This window comes from Octopus sinensis, unplaced genomic scaffold, assembly GCF_006345805.1.
Source record: "Octopus sinensis unplaced genomic scaffold, ASM634580v1 Contig13292, whole genome shotgun sequence".
NCBI lineage: Eukaryota > Metazoa > Mollusca > Cephalopoda > Octopoda > Octopodidae > Octopus > Octopus sinensis.
Window position 1 is genome coordinate 56,898 of NW_021832867.1, and position 16,853 is coordinate 73,750.

Below are 16,853 nucleotides of genomic sequence, written 5' to 3' on the forward strand. Positions count from 1 at the left end.
ATGTCACATATGTATCATGTTGAATGCCTCAAGTGTCGGTGTTGTAACAAAAGACTCAAAACTGGGGACTCATTCTCCTATGCTGATAAATCCACACTTTACTGCATGGACTATTTTCACAAAAATACATGTTTGGTAATCGAGTTATTTTTAGTAAAAACTGAAAACACTGGGGAATCGGAAGGCATCTCAAAGTCCCCTAATTCTTGTTCGGAAGCGAATGGGAGTCCTGAAGAGCCTAGATCCATTAGTGAGGAAGTTCAGGCCAATCATGAAGCCAATAAAAACCTTCAAAAATCCAAACAACGAGGACGAAGGACATCGATCAAACCACACCAAATTGGGCTACTTACAGAATTGTACGAAAGTGAAAGAAAGCCATCACGTCATATATTGGAAGAAATGAGTAAATTGACTGGACTAACAATTCGCGTCATCCAAGTCAGGATGGAGGTCTCTAGTGTTAGGTCTGGTTTCAAAACAGAAGGTCCAAGGAACGGAGAAACAACCCGAGCAACTCGAGCCTCCTACCCCTTAATCAACCTCCTGATAACACAGAAGTTGGAATCCACCAACATCAGTTTAATCAAAGGCCACAAATCCTCCAGAATAACACACCTGGAAATAGTTTGTTTTCATTATTTATAACAGATTATCAACACTATGGAAACGAATATTATCCAGAAAGTATGTTGAGGGAGCCAACAAATCAAATGCTGTTTCCTCCCTCAATGCATTTCCAAACTCCTGATCAGACATTTCAGAACTATCCCAATATGAATTTCTACCAAGATCTTAATTTTTAACAATGTGTCATTTAAATAAAAATACTTGTATAAAATGTTCAGATTGTACTTTGTCTAAGGTTTAGTTTTTGGATTGTCGACCGAATTGTTTCTCATTTCTCTCCTACTTTCCTAAACCTCCAAACACTGATTTTGGAATACGCTTCTTCCAGGAGATCCAAAATACAAAATATTCTTCTTTCCAGGAGTTTTTTTAGAGATTAGGCCAAGATCTGCTGACAAATTTTAAGGGATTTTATTTGATTTCCTCCATGGTAATAAAAAAGTTGCTTCCTCAACAAATAGATTATTGACTGTTTAATTAAATAAATCGACAAGTCTGAAGTCACGAGTGACAATCAAAAACTCATTAAAACGACTAATTTTGGCGTCTCTGGCTAGACCCCAAAGTCTGGAAACTTAGCGAATTTTTTTTATTTGAAAAATTAGTTTTTAAAGAGAAGTTAACTAAATTAGATGAGTCGCCGAGCGGATGGACAGGCAATTTCCACGTAATAATGCGAACGATATCCGCTGAAAAAGCCAGCTCGTTTTACGACTGTCGTGACTCCTCCTCGAGATGATTAAACCATTCTCTGAGAGGAGTTTGAGCCTTTGGGTCCAATTATTCTACTGTGCTCGAAAGCCAGAGGAATGAAGCAACAAGTGTCGGTTAAGGAAACATACTTCAGGATTTTTTTTATTTCAACAAGAGCGGAGGAAGATCCAGGGCGAGAGGCAGAGTCTATTAGCGATGAAGAGGAAAACAAGTCGACATAGGTAACATCCCACAAGAGTGCCAGTCCCTCCCTGAACGGGAATAAAGTCGACCCATCAGGACGTTTTCCGTCCCCACGGTCTAGTCCAGGGGTCGGCAAATACTTTTGGAGAAGAGCCAATTTTGAACATTTTTGGAAATTTCGAAAAATTGAAGACCCACCTTATACCACTTGTCAAAAATTTAAATTCATAAAATTAAATAGACATTAATTTAAAAAATAAATAAGAATTCATTTTAAAAATTAAATTAATTAGACGCATTAATGAGAAATGTGATTCCTCATTTCTTTGGAGAGTTGGTTAATGTCTGGGTCGTAAGTCGTTAATTTTAATCTGAAATAAGATTCCAAATTCGAATCTGTAATTTTGTTCCTTAATTTCGATTTTATATAATTCATATGAGAAAAACTTTGTTCACACATATAAGTGGACCCGAATATTGTCAAAATTCCGTATGCAAATTTTTAATGAAACATGCCTTTATAAATTCGCCATCGGTAAATTGTTTTCTCCTTTTTGCGATCTCGTGGCTTATCAAAAAACTGGCAATATTTGCAGTCCTGGCATTGTGATACCAATATTTAAAAGCGGAATTCTTAATCTGATTATTTTTTGCAAGTTCTTCTACAGCTTTCTTTCTGGAATCACCAATTGGATATTTTTTTGCGAAATTTGAGTGTTTTGTGTTAATGTGTCTCTCTAAATTTGACTTTTTATTTTGATTCAAACTTTCCTGGCAAATGAGACATTTCGGTAGTTGTTCTGAATTAGACGTGAATGCAAAAGTTTCAGTCCATTTTGATTGAAAATATCGCGCATTATCGATTTTTTATTAATTTTTTTATTGCTAGGCATATATCGATGTACCACAAAAAATTAATGTTAAACGTGCAAAGATTTTTTGTTATTAACAAAACAAAAAAAATAGTTAAAATTGAAATCATTTATTAAAAAAATAGTTAAAAATTGAAAGAGCCTACCGTAAGAGTTAAAGAGCCTTTAAAGGCTCGCGAGCCTGCTTTTGCCGACCCCTGGTCTAGTCCAACCGGTTCTAATATTGAGGGGAATCTTGCCGGCACTGAGGCGACAAAAGAGAGAGTGTTAACCCCTCCTGTCGATGAATTTTACACATCTACAATGGTGCGGCTGGCAAATCTCCATGCCAAGCCGACTGATTCGTTGTCCAGGAACATACCGGCTGACGAGATCGGTAACACATTCAGCCAATCGGCCGAATGTAGCTGACAGGCACAATTTATACTTGCCAACTGAAACTGGTCGGCGGATATCTTCAAGTATGTGCGAACAATATATATTATCCCAGTTTCTTTGAACAGATGGAATGTCCGGGACTTTAAGCCCCCGAGAAACCCACTTGTTAGGGGTTTACCAGTAGTTCAAATGATTTGGAAACCAGATTATCAAGGCGAGATAAGTATTTTTGTTTGAGGAAACAGAGCGTAGAGCGCATGAGAAAAGTAAGTTTCGGAATAAAGAGATAGTTCTTAAGTCGAAAAAGCCCCAGGTGTGATTGAAGTTTACATATACGCGAAATGAGGATTTCTATTTCCTCTTTCTTGTTAGCAAGAGTCTATTAGTACCCTTCCCACTGATTAGGGATCCGAGGATAATCAGGTCGTCAAAAGCGGTGATGCTCAAATGCTCGATACGATGAGCTAAAAAGAGGCCCCAATGGGTCACCCTGTTGAATCCCCAATTCAGACATAATAACGTTGTCAGTAAACAGGAGTCAACTTGGGGAGGCATATGATAGATGTACGATGGGATATAATGAAGGAAAACGATTACGGACAGATTCTAACATATGATTTCGTCGAATAGAATTGAATGCGTTTTCACATCCAGTTTAAGGAGGAAAGGGATTCCATTATTTTTCGGAGAAACCAGCTGCCGTATACCATGGGCGGCTGCTTTACAAGCACCTTTCACACCTACACCCAGTTGGATCTGCATTAAAAGTTCACTTGCTTCAGAGACTACCGAACGGCAAATAATTTTAGCCGCCTGCCCACTGCCGTTGAGACCTCTGGGGTCTTTGCCTCCAAGTCGCTTTGTTTTTTTACGTGGTTTGGGAAGAAGAATCGCCGAGAGAGTCCTTTTGGCTTCTACAACCCCTCTCCATTGCTGTAATCCGTGGCAACTGTTTCGCAATCCGCGAGGCTGGGAGGGCGTCCTAAACTGCGTAGTCTTATTTCCTTGATTTGTATTTGTTAATAATCCACTCTGTTTTACAAATGCGTTTTAGCCGCCAGGGGTCTAAAGACATTTCCAACAGCAATGGGTAGTATTCCACCATCACATTTGTCTAGACCCGTCAGATTTGTGGAGAAAAGTAAATCCTTTGTGAAAGGAGAAATCTCACCAGAGATAATTCTTGCACATAGGCACATGATGGCCAACATTAGGCGTCTTCTTGTCTCAAAAGTTACCGGAGAAAGAAGGTCCTTGAGATGGATGGATTTCATACCATCAATACCACCACTGCTACTGAGGGGGAAAGAACTGAGAGTAGCAGATACTTCTCCTGAAGTGACGGAATATGCGTTACAAACGGAACCAGTGACCAACTCAGGAATTTCGGATAAATCGTCCGGTGCCGCAGGGTGTTTTGAACGTAGTTGACTAACTGAGGAGAAATGACGCTGATATCGAATTTAGCGTTGTCGAATAATTCACAATTTTGATTTAATATTCTGCGAAAGAGACGTGCGGTTGCCACCGTGGTTGTGGCTGGGAGACTCTCCGAGACAAACGAAGACAAAAGAGAAGAGCTTGTATCAATCATCTGGCGAGTTTGAGCCCATAGATCGCTCGATTGCAAGAGCCAAAGATTTGGCCACTTGGATTCTGCCTGATTTAGGAATCCGCGACGGAATGATTTTATTTCTACAGAAACCGGAAAAGCGAATAAGGAATGCCTGTGCCTAATAACAAGGCCGGTCAGTTAAGGATTTTTCAGATGATATAGGTTTAGTGATCATCGTGTGTGGAATGCATAAAAAGTCTTTCCATGAGAATATTGCGGCCAAGTCGCGCTTAGTAAGTTTAACACACGAAAGGTAAAAAAAACTGGCTGCAGGAAACGCCCCGCCCCAATTCACGAGAGTTAACAGATTTATAGGAAAAGCAAAAGGACATGAAAATAGGAACAGACAAGTGGATAAGATAAATAATTAGACAGGAAAAAAATAGATGGATAGAAAACTAGAAATTGACAATAAATAATTAAAGTTTTTTTTAATACTAAAAACAAATTTAATTTAAATAAAATCAGACACGTTAATTGATTTCTATCTTGTTGCTTTAATGTTTGCACGCATTTTATAGCTAGATAAGAATAAATGTCTGGTGGATCTAATCTTATGAAAATAACTCCCGAGGAAGTAAGACTCATACTCGTTTCAAAGGCTCACATCGCCTCTCCGAGCATTAACAAACAAATGGAAAGGTACATTTACAGCACCAACACAGACGGTAACTCACTTTAATAATCAAAAGGGACAAACATAATAAACATTCACCTCATGTGGGAGAAAATCCAAATCGCCGCTCGATTGATGGTTGCCATCAAAAACCCCAAGGATATCGTCGCTGTGGGGGGGAACATTCTGGCCCAGCGAGCAGCTTTCAAGTTTGCCCGCTACACGGGGTCTGCCTCCGTCGTCCAGAGATTCACTCCCGGCTCGTTCACCAATCGGGGACAGGCTGGGAATGTTTCTTATTGGTAGAAACAATTCATGGAACCCCTGGTGTTGGTGGTAGCCAATCCCCAAGTGGATTATCAGTGTATTAAGGAAGCCTCCATGCGGGGGATAATCGTGATTGCTTTCTGTGACAGTGACAACTACCCCAATAACGTGGATTGTGCTATTCCCTGCAATAACAAGGTTGTCGTCCATAGTGAGTGTGTAGGGGAGGGAGTCTATTGGGGTGATGTGGTATTTGTTGTCCAGAGAGTTCCTCAGAATTAAGGGAGTTCTGAGCAGACAAAGTCCGTGGGATGTTATGGTCGATATGTTTCTGTACAGAGAAGTCGAGGAGACAGACCGTGTTGAGGAGGTTGAAAATGTGGACGAACAGGAGTCGGATATGCCCTATAATCAGGATGCTCGTCAGTACGATATGAACTTTGTTTGGATTTCGGTTTTTTATAGTCTAGGTCCCTTCCGCAATGGAGGATCCCAATTGGCTTAATGGGGACTTTGCTTTCTAGGCATTAACTATTTTTCTTGTTTGTTTTCTGAGTTGTCGGTTTACTAGTCAATTTAAATACAAGTCTTGTACTCATTTTAGCATTGATATCTAAAAAGATTTGAAGGACATTTTTATAGTTGGTAAAATGAGAGGTTTCATCAATTTTCGAATATTCCAGCTCTGAAATTTTTTTTTTTAAATTAATATTTTACAAAACTACAAGTTAATTAATTAAAAGCTTCATGGGCGGGAAGCCGACGCGATCGAGAAAGAGTTAGAGCGTACTATCGCAAGGGATATCCGCTCGAAAAACCATCTCGATTCGCGGGCGTCGCCTGTGATGGCAGACATGCGGGACCCGATCTCCTGAACGAAGCTGATTGCCTTACTGCCCAAGGAACCAGAAGTCTCAACCGCGAATGGAAGGAATTGGAACTTCTCCGTAAGTGAGGAGTACTTCCGCATTTTTTTGCAAATTTTCATATAGGAATTAACATTCTTCGAAATCATTCCACGCGTCTTTTAAATATCGTTAATTGTCCTCCTCGAAGTGTTTACTTCAAACATATAAGAAAATCTATCAGCTATTCACTGACAGACAGCAGTGTATTTTAATCTTTATAACTCATTAGTCTAATTTTTTGCTGATTTTAAGTTGAATGCAATTGCCACTAATGCCACGTTGAGAAATTGTAGGGAATTTACCGTACTTTTTATTTTTAAAATTCAAAATGCTACAAACTTTAACGTAATTTAAGGATCATCTGTCTATATTTGAACATTTGTGCAAAGAAAGTTCATTTTTACAATATTAGTCTATGAAGAGTTTGAACTGTTCTCATAGGCAATTGTCATGTCGTTGTAATCAGAACACTGATTCAAATCAAGAAAAGTGATTATTTTTAGTGTTTTTTTATTGTTTTAATCAAAGTTACTATTTTAATTTTTGTTGTTTAATAATCTATTAGATCAGGCATTCTCAACCTTTTTTTTATCGCCCCCTTGTCCACATACAATTTAAAAATTTTTGTGCATTGTTTCTTAATTGGTTTAACCCTTTGGACATAAAACTAATATAAATAGTTAAACGAAACATAAGATAAGAACTTGAAAAATTTAAACAACAAAATGTAGAATGCGTGTGTAAATACATATTTTCAAAAAGTTCATACAGTAAAACCTCTGGTGCTCGCCACCTCTGTTACTCGCCACCTCTATTGCTCGCCACATATTTTCAAAAAATTAAAAATTTCTAGTAAATTTTGATAAATATTCTATTGCTCGCCATTTTCTAAATCTCGCCATTAATTTTTAAAAATATTTTTTTTGATTAAACTATTTTTTATATAAAATATTTCAACCACGATAAATTTAACATGCGTAAGTGCACAAGATTGTCTTTTAATGAAAAACGTCGCATTATTGCGTACATGGAGGAGAACAAAAGTTCACGATGGACCGTATAGCTTACATTTTTCTTCTATTTTGAAGAAAAAAATATCTCGAAGGGCTGTGAACGATTTAAGACTTGGAAAAGAGAAAATAATGTCCACTGACCCTATTTTCTCCAATAAGAAGAGATTATTTAACTTAACTTATTCTGTTATTGACACCGAACTATTAACTTGAATGGATTACATTGAGCTTAGAGGGGGGTTTCTGGACGATAATTCAATTTTGTTGAAAGCAAAGAACATTGCTAATATTTATGGAATTAAAGAGTTTAAAAACAGCAATGGATGGCTAAGCAAGTTCAAGATACGGAACAACTTAAAATTGAGGACTTTACATGGAGAATCAGGATCTACTGCAGTTGATCAGAAACAAGAAATTGATGCATTTACTTCTTTGATCTCTGCAAAGATTTAACAATATAATGCTGAAAACATTTATAACGCTGATGAAACTGGGATTTTTTACAAATCTATCCCTTCAAAAAGTGTTTGTCAGAAGGTTCGACATGGACATAATATCCTTTAAGAACGGTTTAATTTTAATTTATTTTTTAGATTTTCTTTGTTGCTATGCTCAAATATGACTGGGACAGACAAAAAATTCCACTTATGATTGGAAAGTTCCAGTAACCTCGCTGCTTTAAAAATTTTAAAGTCGAAAATTTTGTCGATTACTGTCATTCACCAAAAGCATGGATGACAAGTAAAATTTTTAACGAATGGCTTTTAACATGGGATAGGCATCTAAAAAAACGAAAAATTCTTTTAGTTGTGGATCGATGCCCATCCCATAAACTTTACGCTGATTTACAGTCAATTGAAGTTCTTTACCTACCTTCGAAGACTGCAACAATTCTACAGCCAATGGATCAAAGAATCATTAGATCCCTCAAAGGCCATTTTAATAAACATAATTTGAGTTAATGTTAGAAAAAATTGAAAATGGAGAAAATCCACTGGAAGCTCATAAAAAATAACCTTAAAAGACGGTCTTCTTTTTACATATTTTGCCTGGAAAAAAGTAACGACCAAAACAATTACAAATTGTTTCGGACATTCAAAATGGATCGAATGTGAAAATCAATTCGAAAGACCAACTGTTAAAATTGATAATTATGATAAAATGGTAAATATCTTGAAAATATTGGACCCGGTGGATAAAGATGATTTTATTAATCATGAATTTACCGAAATAGATGAAATTGAAGATTACCTTAATATTGCTGGAGATTCTTTCCCACACAAATATGACGATGAAGATACTCATAATGACGAATCTCATGTGAATTCGAAAGAGGCTTTGAAAATGTTGAAAAGAATAAAGTCATTCTTTTATCAAAATGAAAATTTTGATATAAATTCGTTGGAACTAATCGAAACCGTTATTAGAAATATGGCTGAATTAAAAAAAACTATTAAAGATTTTTTTAGTTAATTTTTTTCTTTTAATTTCTTTCGATTCTCTTTGTTTCTTTGCTCAAATATGACTTGGAAGGCTCACTTATGATCGGAAAGTATCGAAAACGGAGATGTTTTCAAAATTTCAATGTCAACAAATTTATTGATTATTTCTATTGCTCGCCATATTCTATTGCTCGCCATTTTTTCTTCGGTCCCGAAAATGGCGAGCACCAGAGGTTTTACTGTATTATTATTAATTGCCCTGCTGCAATATGATATCTCACTTGGGCCAGCCACACAAGATCAAATTGCAGCCAAAAGATCGTGACAACGATCAGATGGGGAGATTGTTGAGGGTCTTTTAGTTACTGTAATCACAGCATCCAAACAACACCACGTGAAGGTGACCCACATCGTTGTTTCCCCCGCCGAACAACAACAAACTTCTCAACTCTCCCCCCCCCGCCGGTCCACTCCTCAGAGCAATCACTCTGCAGATATCTCCGTGTCCAGCTTGCTCAGATTCGCTCGCGACATCATCCACTCATTTTCGAAACATACCGTTCCTTCACCCCTGAAGACCTCTTCCCCTGTCCTGAACCGCCTCACTTGTCTCCGCCTATTGGGATTCGGGATCTCTGGGAGCGCCCGATCTTCGCGTCGCGCTTCCTGATTGCAGCCGGTTTCCTACGTGTTAGTGAAGCCGGGGTAACATAACTAACTAACTAACACAAGATCAAGACAGAAAGAGAACATGTTATCAAGAAACTAAATAATCCGAACAAAGTCATGTGTCGCTGCTCCCTCTTGTCTTTTTCTTTTATGGTGTGGCTGAAAAAGATCACTGATGACGGCGTCACTCGTCAAGCCGTAACACACCTGTGCTGACTCTTTTGCCAAGGGAACCTTTAATTCTACTGCTTGTCGACCCAGTTCATCGGCTGAGAAGGTCGAATCTATAAAACTGTCGAAGTACAGTAACTTATGCAAACGATTTTGCTTTTGGACAATTGCGATAGAGGGTTCCTGTGTTTTTCAAGACTCTTGTTCATTTTTAGAAACTTGGCCATTTGTGCACCAATCGTTCTAGAGATCCCAGGGAATTTACGTTTTTTATTCGAGGATCTTGGTGTCTGTTTTACCCGGGAATTTCCTCACAATCATGCAAGCCGGTTTTGGCTGTGTTTCTTTTATTCCTTTTTTTATTTAAAGCAATAAGCTATCTCGTTTAAAAAATTGTGCAGATATGCTTGATGGATTTAATTGTTTTTTGAAGCAGAAGGTCTATTTTTGCAAAATCTTATTGCATGTATTACAGATGGAGCACCAGCATTGCTTGAATGTAACTCTGGTTTTTGAGATAAGGTAAACTCTGTCAATGCATCTTTACTGCATTCTGCATCAATATTCTTTTGATGTGAAGGCAAATGCCTATTGAACCTAAAAAAATTCTTGACGATGTTATTATGTTACATTGGCGACCCGTTACTCGTGGGAAGTCTGTTACATTTTTTGATTACCTTAAGTCTGATTTCGATATGAAGTATAAAGACTTTTCATTTGACTGTACTCGAATCACCTCGAATGGTTTGATAAATGTGTTTGGGTATTATTTGATATTCGATGACAGTCTATTTTCCTGGATAAACCGGAAATTCATGTTTGCTTGAGTTTGTTGTTAAAATAGGTGAAGTTCTCAATCTCTTTTTTATTTTGGGAATGGCAGAATTTTCTTTGATTCAGAGTCGTATTGTTAATATTGTTGGGACTATCGCCATTTCCAATAATTTGACAAAGTTTAGAAATCCTAAATTAGTATTTCCAGAACTTTTCAAATGTCTCTTTGCTGTGTTGAAATTTTCATATTAAATCGCTATTTACAAGAATTTCTGACTGATCTTAACAGCATTTATGACTCGGCCGTTAATCATGTTTACTTGCCTTATTATGTAAACTAATCAATGGTACTATTTCCAGTTATTCCCTGTTTTATAAAGTTTAAACAAAGAGTCGCTGCTAGTCTTTATAGCAACAATGGTTTCTCGTCGGTGCATGCTTGTCCAGGCAATTCTCTCCATATTTCTAAGATTGCTTTCTGCGGTTCCTCTTAACGTTTTTTTCACTTTTATATTTTAAGTAAAACGACTTAAAAGGGATATGAGATTGAGGCCTTCCGAACGGTGATAAATGTTTTTACGACTTTTTTTCACTGTTCGTCTCTGGCTAAAAATTATATATCTTTGAATAAGCCTTATAACTTTTTAGGTACACTTTATAACAAAATTTTCACTCACTACGCACATAATACGGTTCCATGGTGTGTTGTGTCTGAGTTTTATATCGAGTTTTTTGAATTATCGGTTATAACACTTATTATAAACAATTACTTCGTAGTAAAGTCATTTTTGACAAAATTTGGTTTTGGATGTCTCTGATTATTTTTCAATCGTAGACTAAGAAAGTATTTTGAACAGATTTTTCTCATAATGACTCAAAAACCCGAATCATTGACACAGGAACAGTTTGATAATCTACGTTTATTTTTATTTCCGGAATTGCCTCGACGCTAAGCTGTCCGTGGAGGCACACCTTGGCGGAAGCTGAGTACTTAATGTAGGCCAACCAATTGGTTGGAGCACTCGACGGACTATATCAAGACTGAGACGTTTCCTCAATTGATGTGTCAGATCACAATCACACAACTCCATCATAGCAGTTGTTGGCGTCCCACTAGGACTTATATTTTCTTTTCTACGTTAAAGTCGCAGAGTTTGATAATATTGACGTGGCTTAGAGTGTTATTTAGGATGGTTGTTTAGCTGACTATGCTGTCTGAGATGGTGACGTATATTTTCTTCCGCGATGTTAGTTTAACTGCGACTTTTTTATTCTATGCAAACAATTTCATCCGATCATTTCATAAAATCAATGTCAAATGAACTGGAGACAATCTATTGGTCAAAAGTGAAAATCATGTCTGTTGTTAAGTCCTGTGATGTAATTGTATTAAAATTCTTCAAGAAAATTTGGATGCGCTAGAAATGTTTAGAAATGTTTTTGCTTTACAAAAATAGTTTGTGAAATCGTGGACGAAGTCATTTAGATCACCAATTTGAACATCAATCAATTTGAAAATTGTTCTGTCATAATCGGAAGCATTTTCATAATGCCACACGAGTACTTGATTGCAAATCCCTATAATTAGAGAAATTCAAATTGAGAACTTTAAATATCTAAGTTCGGTTTAGGCGCTGACAGGATTTGTCATGATCTCCGTTCCTGCTAAATTAAAAAATCTTAATTTTCTTAAAAATTTAGAGTATATTGGCGGAGACAGACTGTATTTTCATTGACTAAGATATTTTAGGTTCGGACCCGATTCAGTTATTATTTTTGGAAATTTATATTCGAAAATAACAGAATTGGGATTGAGGTGATTAAAGGCGGCCTGGATATCGATTTCCCGACAGTCTACTGTAAGCAATTCAATTACTTGAAGAAAGGATGTGAACTCAATGACAATGAATGTAAATTAAAATGCAGGCCTTTTTTCAAGGTGACATGGGGTTACTTTTCCCATTTAACTAAACCCATTTAAACATTTAACTATCTCTTTTGGTTTCGTTAATTTTGTTTTGTTTCATTTAGTTAAAGTTTTACGTTTTATTTTAAAATCCGTTTAAAAAGACTATAGGAATAGAACTTCCACACTTCAAAAATGAGAGTCGATAACAGTAGTCGAGTTAAAAACCCCTGGAGACCAAAAACATAAAAACCAAAGTAAATAGCGAATCTTGGTCGCTGTGCTTTGCTGAAATTGCCATTCAATACGCAGTGCAGTCTCGTTGAGCTGACCCTTAGGCTCTCGACTATTCTTTGAGTTACTTTTTCTTTTTCACAACCGGTCAAATAAATACTTATTTGTTTTTCACTAATAAAAAAAAGCTTTCAATTCATTGTTAAACGTTTTAATTTCAGAAGTTTCAGCGACATTGTCGGTGAGATATAAAATGAAATTCTAGGGTGAAATGCGAGAGAAGAAAAAAACAAAGGTAAAATTGATCTTTTTAGTACAGAACTCTTTAGATCTGTCCACTTTATACAAACCAAAGTAGTTGGCTTTGGTTTTACCAGATAGTGGGTTTGTTTGAGTATGTTTGACTAATAAACATGGTAGATTTTACTGCTCGGCGTTTGTAGAGCGTTGCATTTCTCGAAGGAGTGGAAAATCTCATAGACAACGACGACTGCTGAAAATCAAGAAGTAGGCTTGGAAAGTAAGATCCATGAAAGACCCAGGATGTAAAAATACTTTCTAACAGTGAATGGTTAGATTCACTTTTGAGACTTATTTTGTTCAGTTTAAAACGAATTGGCCATTAAAATGGACGATGATCCGACTAAACGGATGGTCATCTAAACAACGGCTATCAATAATCGACCAAAATAAGAACGCATAATTTTCATGAACAAAATAGTCAGAATACACCGACATTAAATAATTCAAACACATCACTAAGCTCAAGAAGACTCCTCTCTAGTCGGTCATGTCAACATCAACAAGCACGTGTCCATCCACCGCTTACAAAAATGACAAAAAGTATAAACTCCACAGAACATGAGAGTAGAGACACACCCATAAGAATGACAAATAAGAATATAATGGAAGGACATCAAGTAAGTCCACAGTAGGCCAAGATCACTTACATCCCTATAATCCGACAGATTTGGAAATACAGTCGACTCTACAGAACAAATCTAAACAGAGGAAGGAATAGTCAGGTTCCTTTAATTACCTGCCGATTACAGCACCTGGATTATCCTCAGCACCTCTACAAAGAAAGGACACCCTGCTTAGAATAGGTTTGTGTCAAAAATAAACTGTGAGGTTACATTAAAGCTAGGTTTGGGCCACCACAACAAATAAATAAAATTAAAAAAATAAATCAGTCAAAACGCCTGGCAATGAAGGCATCGACGCCCCTGATGCTTTGATACCGTCTGAGGACACACAAGTCAACAAACCCCTCCAGGACAGTCAACTCAGCAACCAATGCAACCTCGATCAGTGTCATCCTACCTCATCAGAATATCAGTAGAAACTTTTCAGCAGACTTGTGATATTTGTGGAGTCGATCCATCTCGGCGGGAGGGATATAGTCTACAAACCCTCCTTCATCGACATTCTCCAATATCATCTGAGTGTGGAGAGACACGAACAGCTCATACTGATCCTTGGAGGGTCTGAACTCGAGAGGACACCATACTTAATCTGTCTCGATATTTCCTCTCTCTCCCTCACCAGACTCTCCAATAATCTCCGCAATATATCCATACCCGACCGACTAGTCCTCTCCAAATTGACAGAGAAGAGATAATTCACGTCCTCGGAGGTCGAATCAGGGGGGTCCGCCTAATCCACTCACCTCAGGGCATACTCGCACTCGGATCAATCCTTCCCTATAGAGGAAGAGAAGGTCTCCTGTCAGGTCATTGGCACTGCAGAGAAGGGCTTGTTCTAGGTCTTGTTGGAGGAACAGCTCGTCGGGATGCAGACTGAGCACATTGAAAATAGTAGCAGCCTTTACTGACACCCGCCTTTCAATAAGCTTGAAACATATGTCGATTGATAGAAGGGAAATCACTTTAAACACTTCTAAAATATATATAATAAACAAACCAGGTCTGTAAGAGTCATTGAAGTGGTCCCCGACAACGAATCCAAACTACATTCAATAAGTAAGGACAACAGGAATGGAGGTCAGAGAATCAATGGCAGTGCGTAGGGCATTCGAGTTGGGAAATCCCGGGACATTGAAGAGATTCGCTGCCTCGAGGGCCTGGCCGAGAGACACACCCGACATTGGGAGTTGGAAATGTGGGTTTTTGGCGGATATGAGGGAGGACAGGACGAGTAGTCGATAGGCATTCGAGGCAGTCTTTAATCATTAGCCCAATCACCACCTCGGAGATCTTTGATTTGATGAATGAACACATTTTGTGTAGACATATCCACGAATTGAAGAAACTCCGATTTAGTGACCATAAAGACTCCAGAGAATTATACTAATAAATTTATATTAATATTGGATTAGAATATGTTAAATATTAAATACATTTTTCTCAACAGGGTGTTCTTGTTGTGACATTAGTTCGTTGTGACTAAATTTGTCAAAAACTACAAAATAAGCTCTCTTATTACCTTGAATAGCTTCATTGATAGCAACAAGATTTGATTGGTAGAGATTACCAAAGAAAGAAGTAGTATCACGTCTCCTTTGCAAAAAACTGGATACCTCACCATCGTCTACGTGGGGCCCCTGACACCCCAGAAAACCAGCCTTTGTAAGCCAGCGAACATGCTCACACAACTCGTGTCTTTCCTCGGCATTCTTATTTCTCCTATACGACTTGACCAGGATTTGCAGTGGCGACAATTTCCCCTCCGAATGAGCACGTGGGCAACTGCCCTTCTGACTTCTCTGGGAGGGGGAGCGTTGAGGAGGGTGGTGTGGTGGAGAATCTTCTGTAGGAGGGATTGGAGGAGAGTTTGCATGTTTGGGACATGAAAAGTCTTTTCGTCGAGCATTTGAATAAGGTCCATGGAGAGGAGGATGGCGAGTGGGTTGTTCAGTTGGGGGATGTGATGGCAGATCTTCTTTAGTTCTGATTTGGAGATGAATTTAGAGAGGGTTATTTCTCTCAGCACATCTGCCGTGTGGTCTCCGTGGTATCTTTGAGCCAGTCTGTGAATTAGGTTTTGTTCTGTCTGGGCCATCACCACGATTCACACGTTATTTATTGTTATGTATTCGACAAGCTTAATTAAACTAATAAATAAATATTTAAAAATCAGCCGTATCTACAAGATAATTGAATTATGTTAAATTAAAATAATTATTTGATACGATTCAATGTTATAATTAGGGGTGATCAAGTTAATAGAGTTAAACTGTTTTTCACATGTCATCGAGACCTCCACTGCTGCTCGCCGCACTTCGCTTTCGATGACAGTTGTCTTTGGAATATTTCCAGGAAGAACGAATGAGCGGTAATCTTCTGAGGACGTATGTTTTCGTCTGATCTGCTCGAGAACTTCAGAACGGCAACGTCGCTAAAAACGACTTGCAACGCCGCCCGGACGTCGCCTTCAAAAAGTTTACGATTTACTTTCTCTCCGAGTGTATCCGGATGTTTTGATTTCAAAACTTCCATTTTGTTATTAGATTGTATTTGGAAATCCTGAATATTTTTTTATCTTTGAGGAAAGGGAGTTTCCACGTATGCTACTTTCTTTGGTGTTCCGATGTTGTTCCTTTGACCCAGTGTAAGGTATCCCAAGTGCAAGCGGGGCAAAGCCGAAGAGTTTGAGCCAGTGATAATATGCGTCATGTTTTGTTCTTCCATCTTATAGACGTTTTCTAAGCATTTATTTGTTCGAAGAGTCTTTTTTTCTTTTTTCGTTTCTTTTCAGGATAAACTTTTGATGAAATTTTGCTTCCAATAAAAACCGCGATTGATATTTATATCAACGCGGAACTAGATTTTGTTAATCGTTCCTTCTTTTTTAATTTTTGTATCATTCTCTTCCATAACAACTTGTGTCTCTCGTAAATCATCCAATTCTTACATGAAGGGCCGCTTTGGCTTTTCTTGTAAACCTTTATATAGTAAGCAGACTATATTCCAAGCAAACTCATCCAGGGTGATACCTCTGGAGCTGTGCGTGTTATTTCGTCAAACTCCTCTGTGATTCTTCGGTGTGATGCATTTTTAAATTAACTATGGGCAAACACCCTCATGCCCCTGTTGATTTCCGTGCAACACGGTCGTTGGATCCGCTTTTGTCCACTCCGATCACTTCGTTTGAGGTCTAGACTGCTCTGGAGTCTTTTGCGTCTAGCAGCAGCGGCGGAATAAATTGCCTAAAGCCCACTCAGCTCGGCGATCTCCTGTCCTCATTAACCCACGAACCGAGAAGGGACAGGTTATCGTCTGTAACTCGTCTCTGCTCGCATATCGGGAAACATTTCAACCGTCGCCAAAGAGCTTCTTTTCTCTGCTGTGCTCATCGCCCAGTCGATGCCCGAAGACTGCAAATTTATCGTAAAGCTGGACGTTAGTAACGCTTTTAATTGCATGAACCACCTGCTCGAAGTGGTCTTGGTACGTTGCCCAGAGCTCTTCCAAATCGTACTCTTCCCTAAGCCTCTTCTTG

At 38.1% G+C, this 16,853-nt stretch overlaps 1 protein-coding gene across 1 annotated transcript; it reads left to right on the forward strand.

Annotated features, from left to right (window-relative positions):
- On the forward strand, window positions 1-648 carry LOC115229628 (LIM/homeobox protein Lhx1-like). Its single transcript, XM_029799953.1, has one exon. The coding sequence runs from the start codon at window positions 1-3 to the stop codon at window positions 646-648; it is 648 nt and encodes a 215-aa protein (XP_029655813.1).
- Window positions 649-16,853: the final 16,205 nt, after the last annotated feature.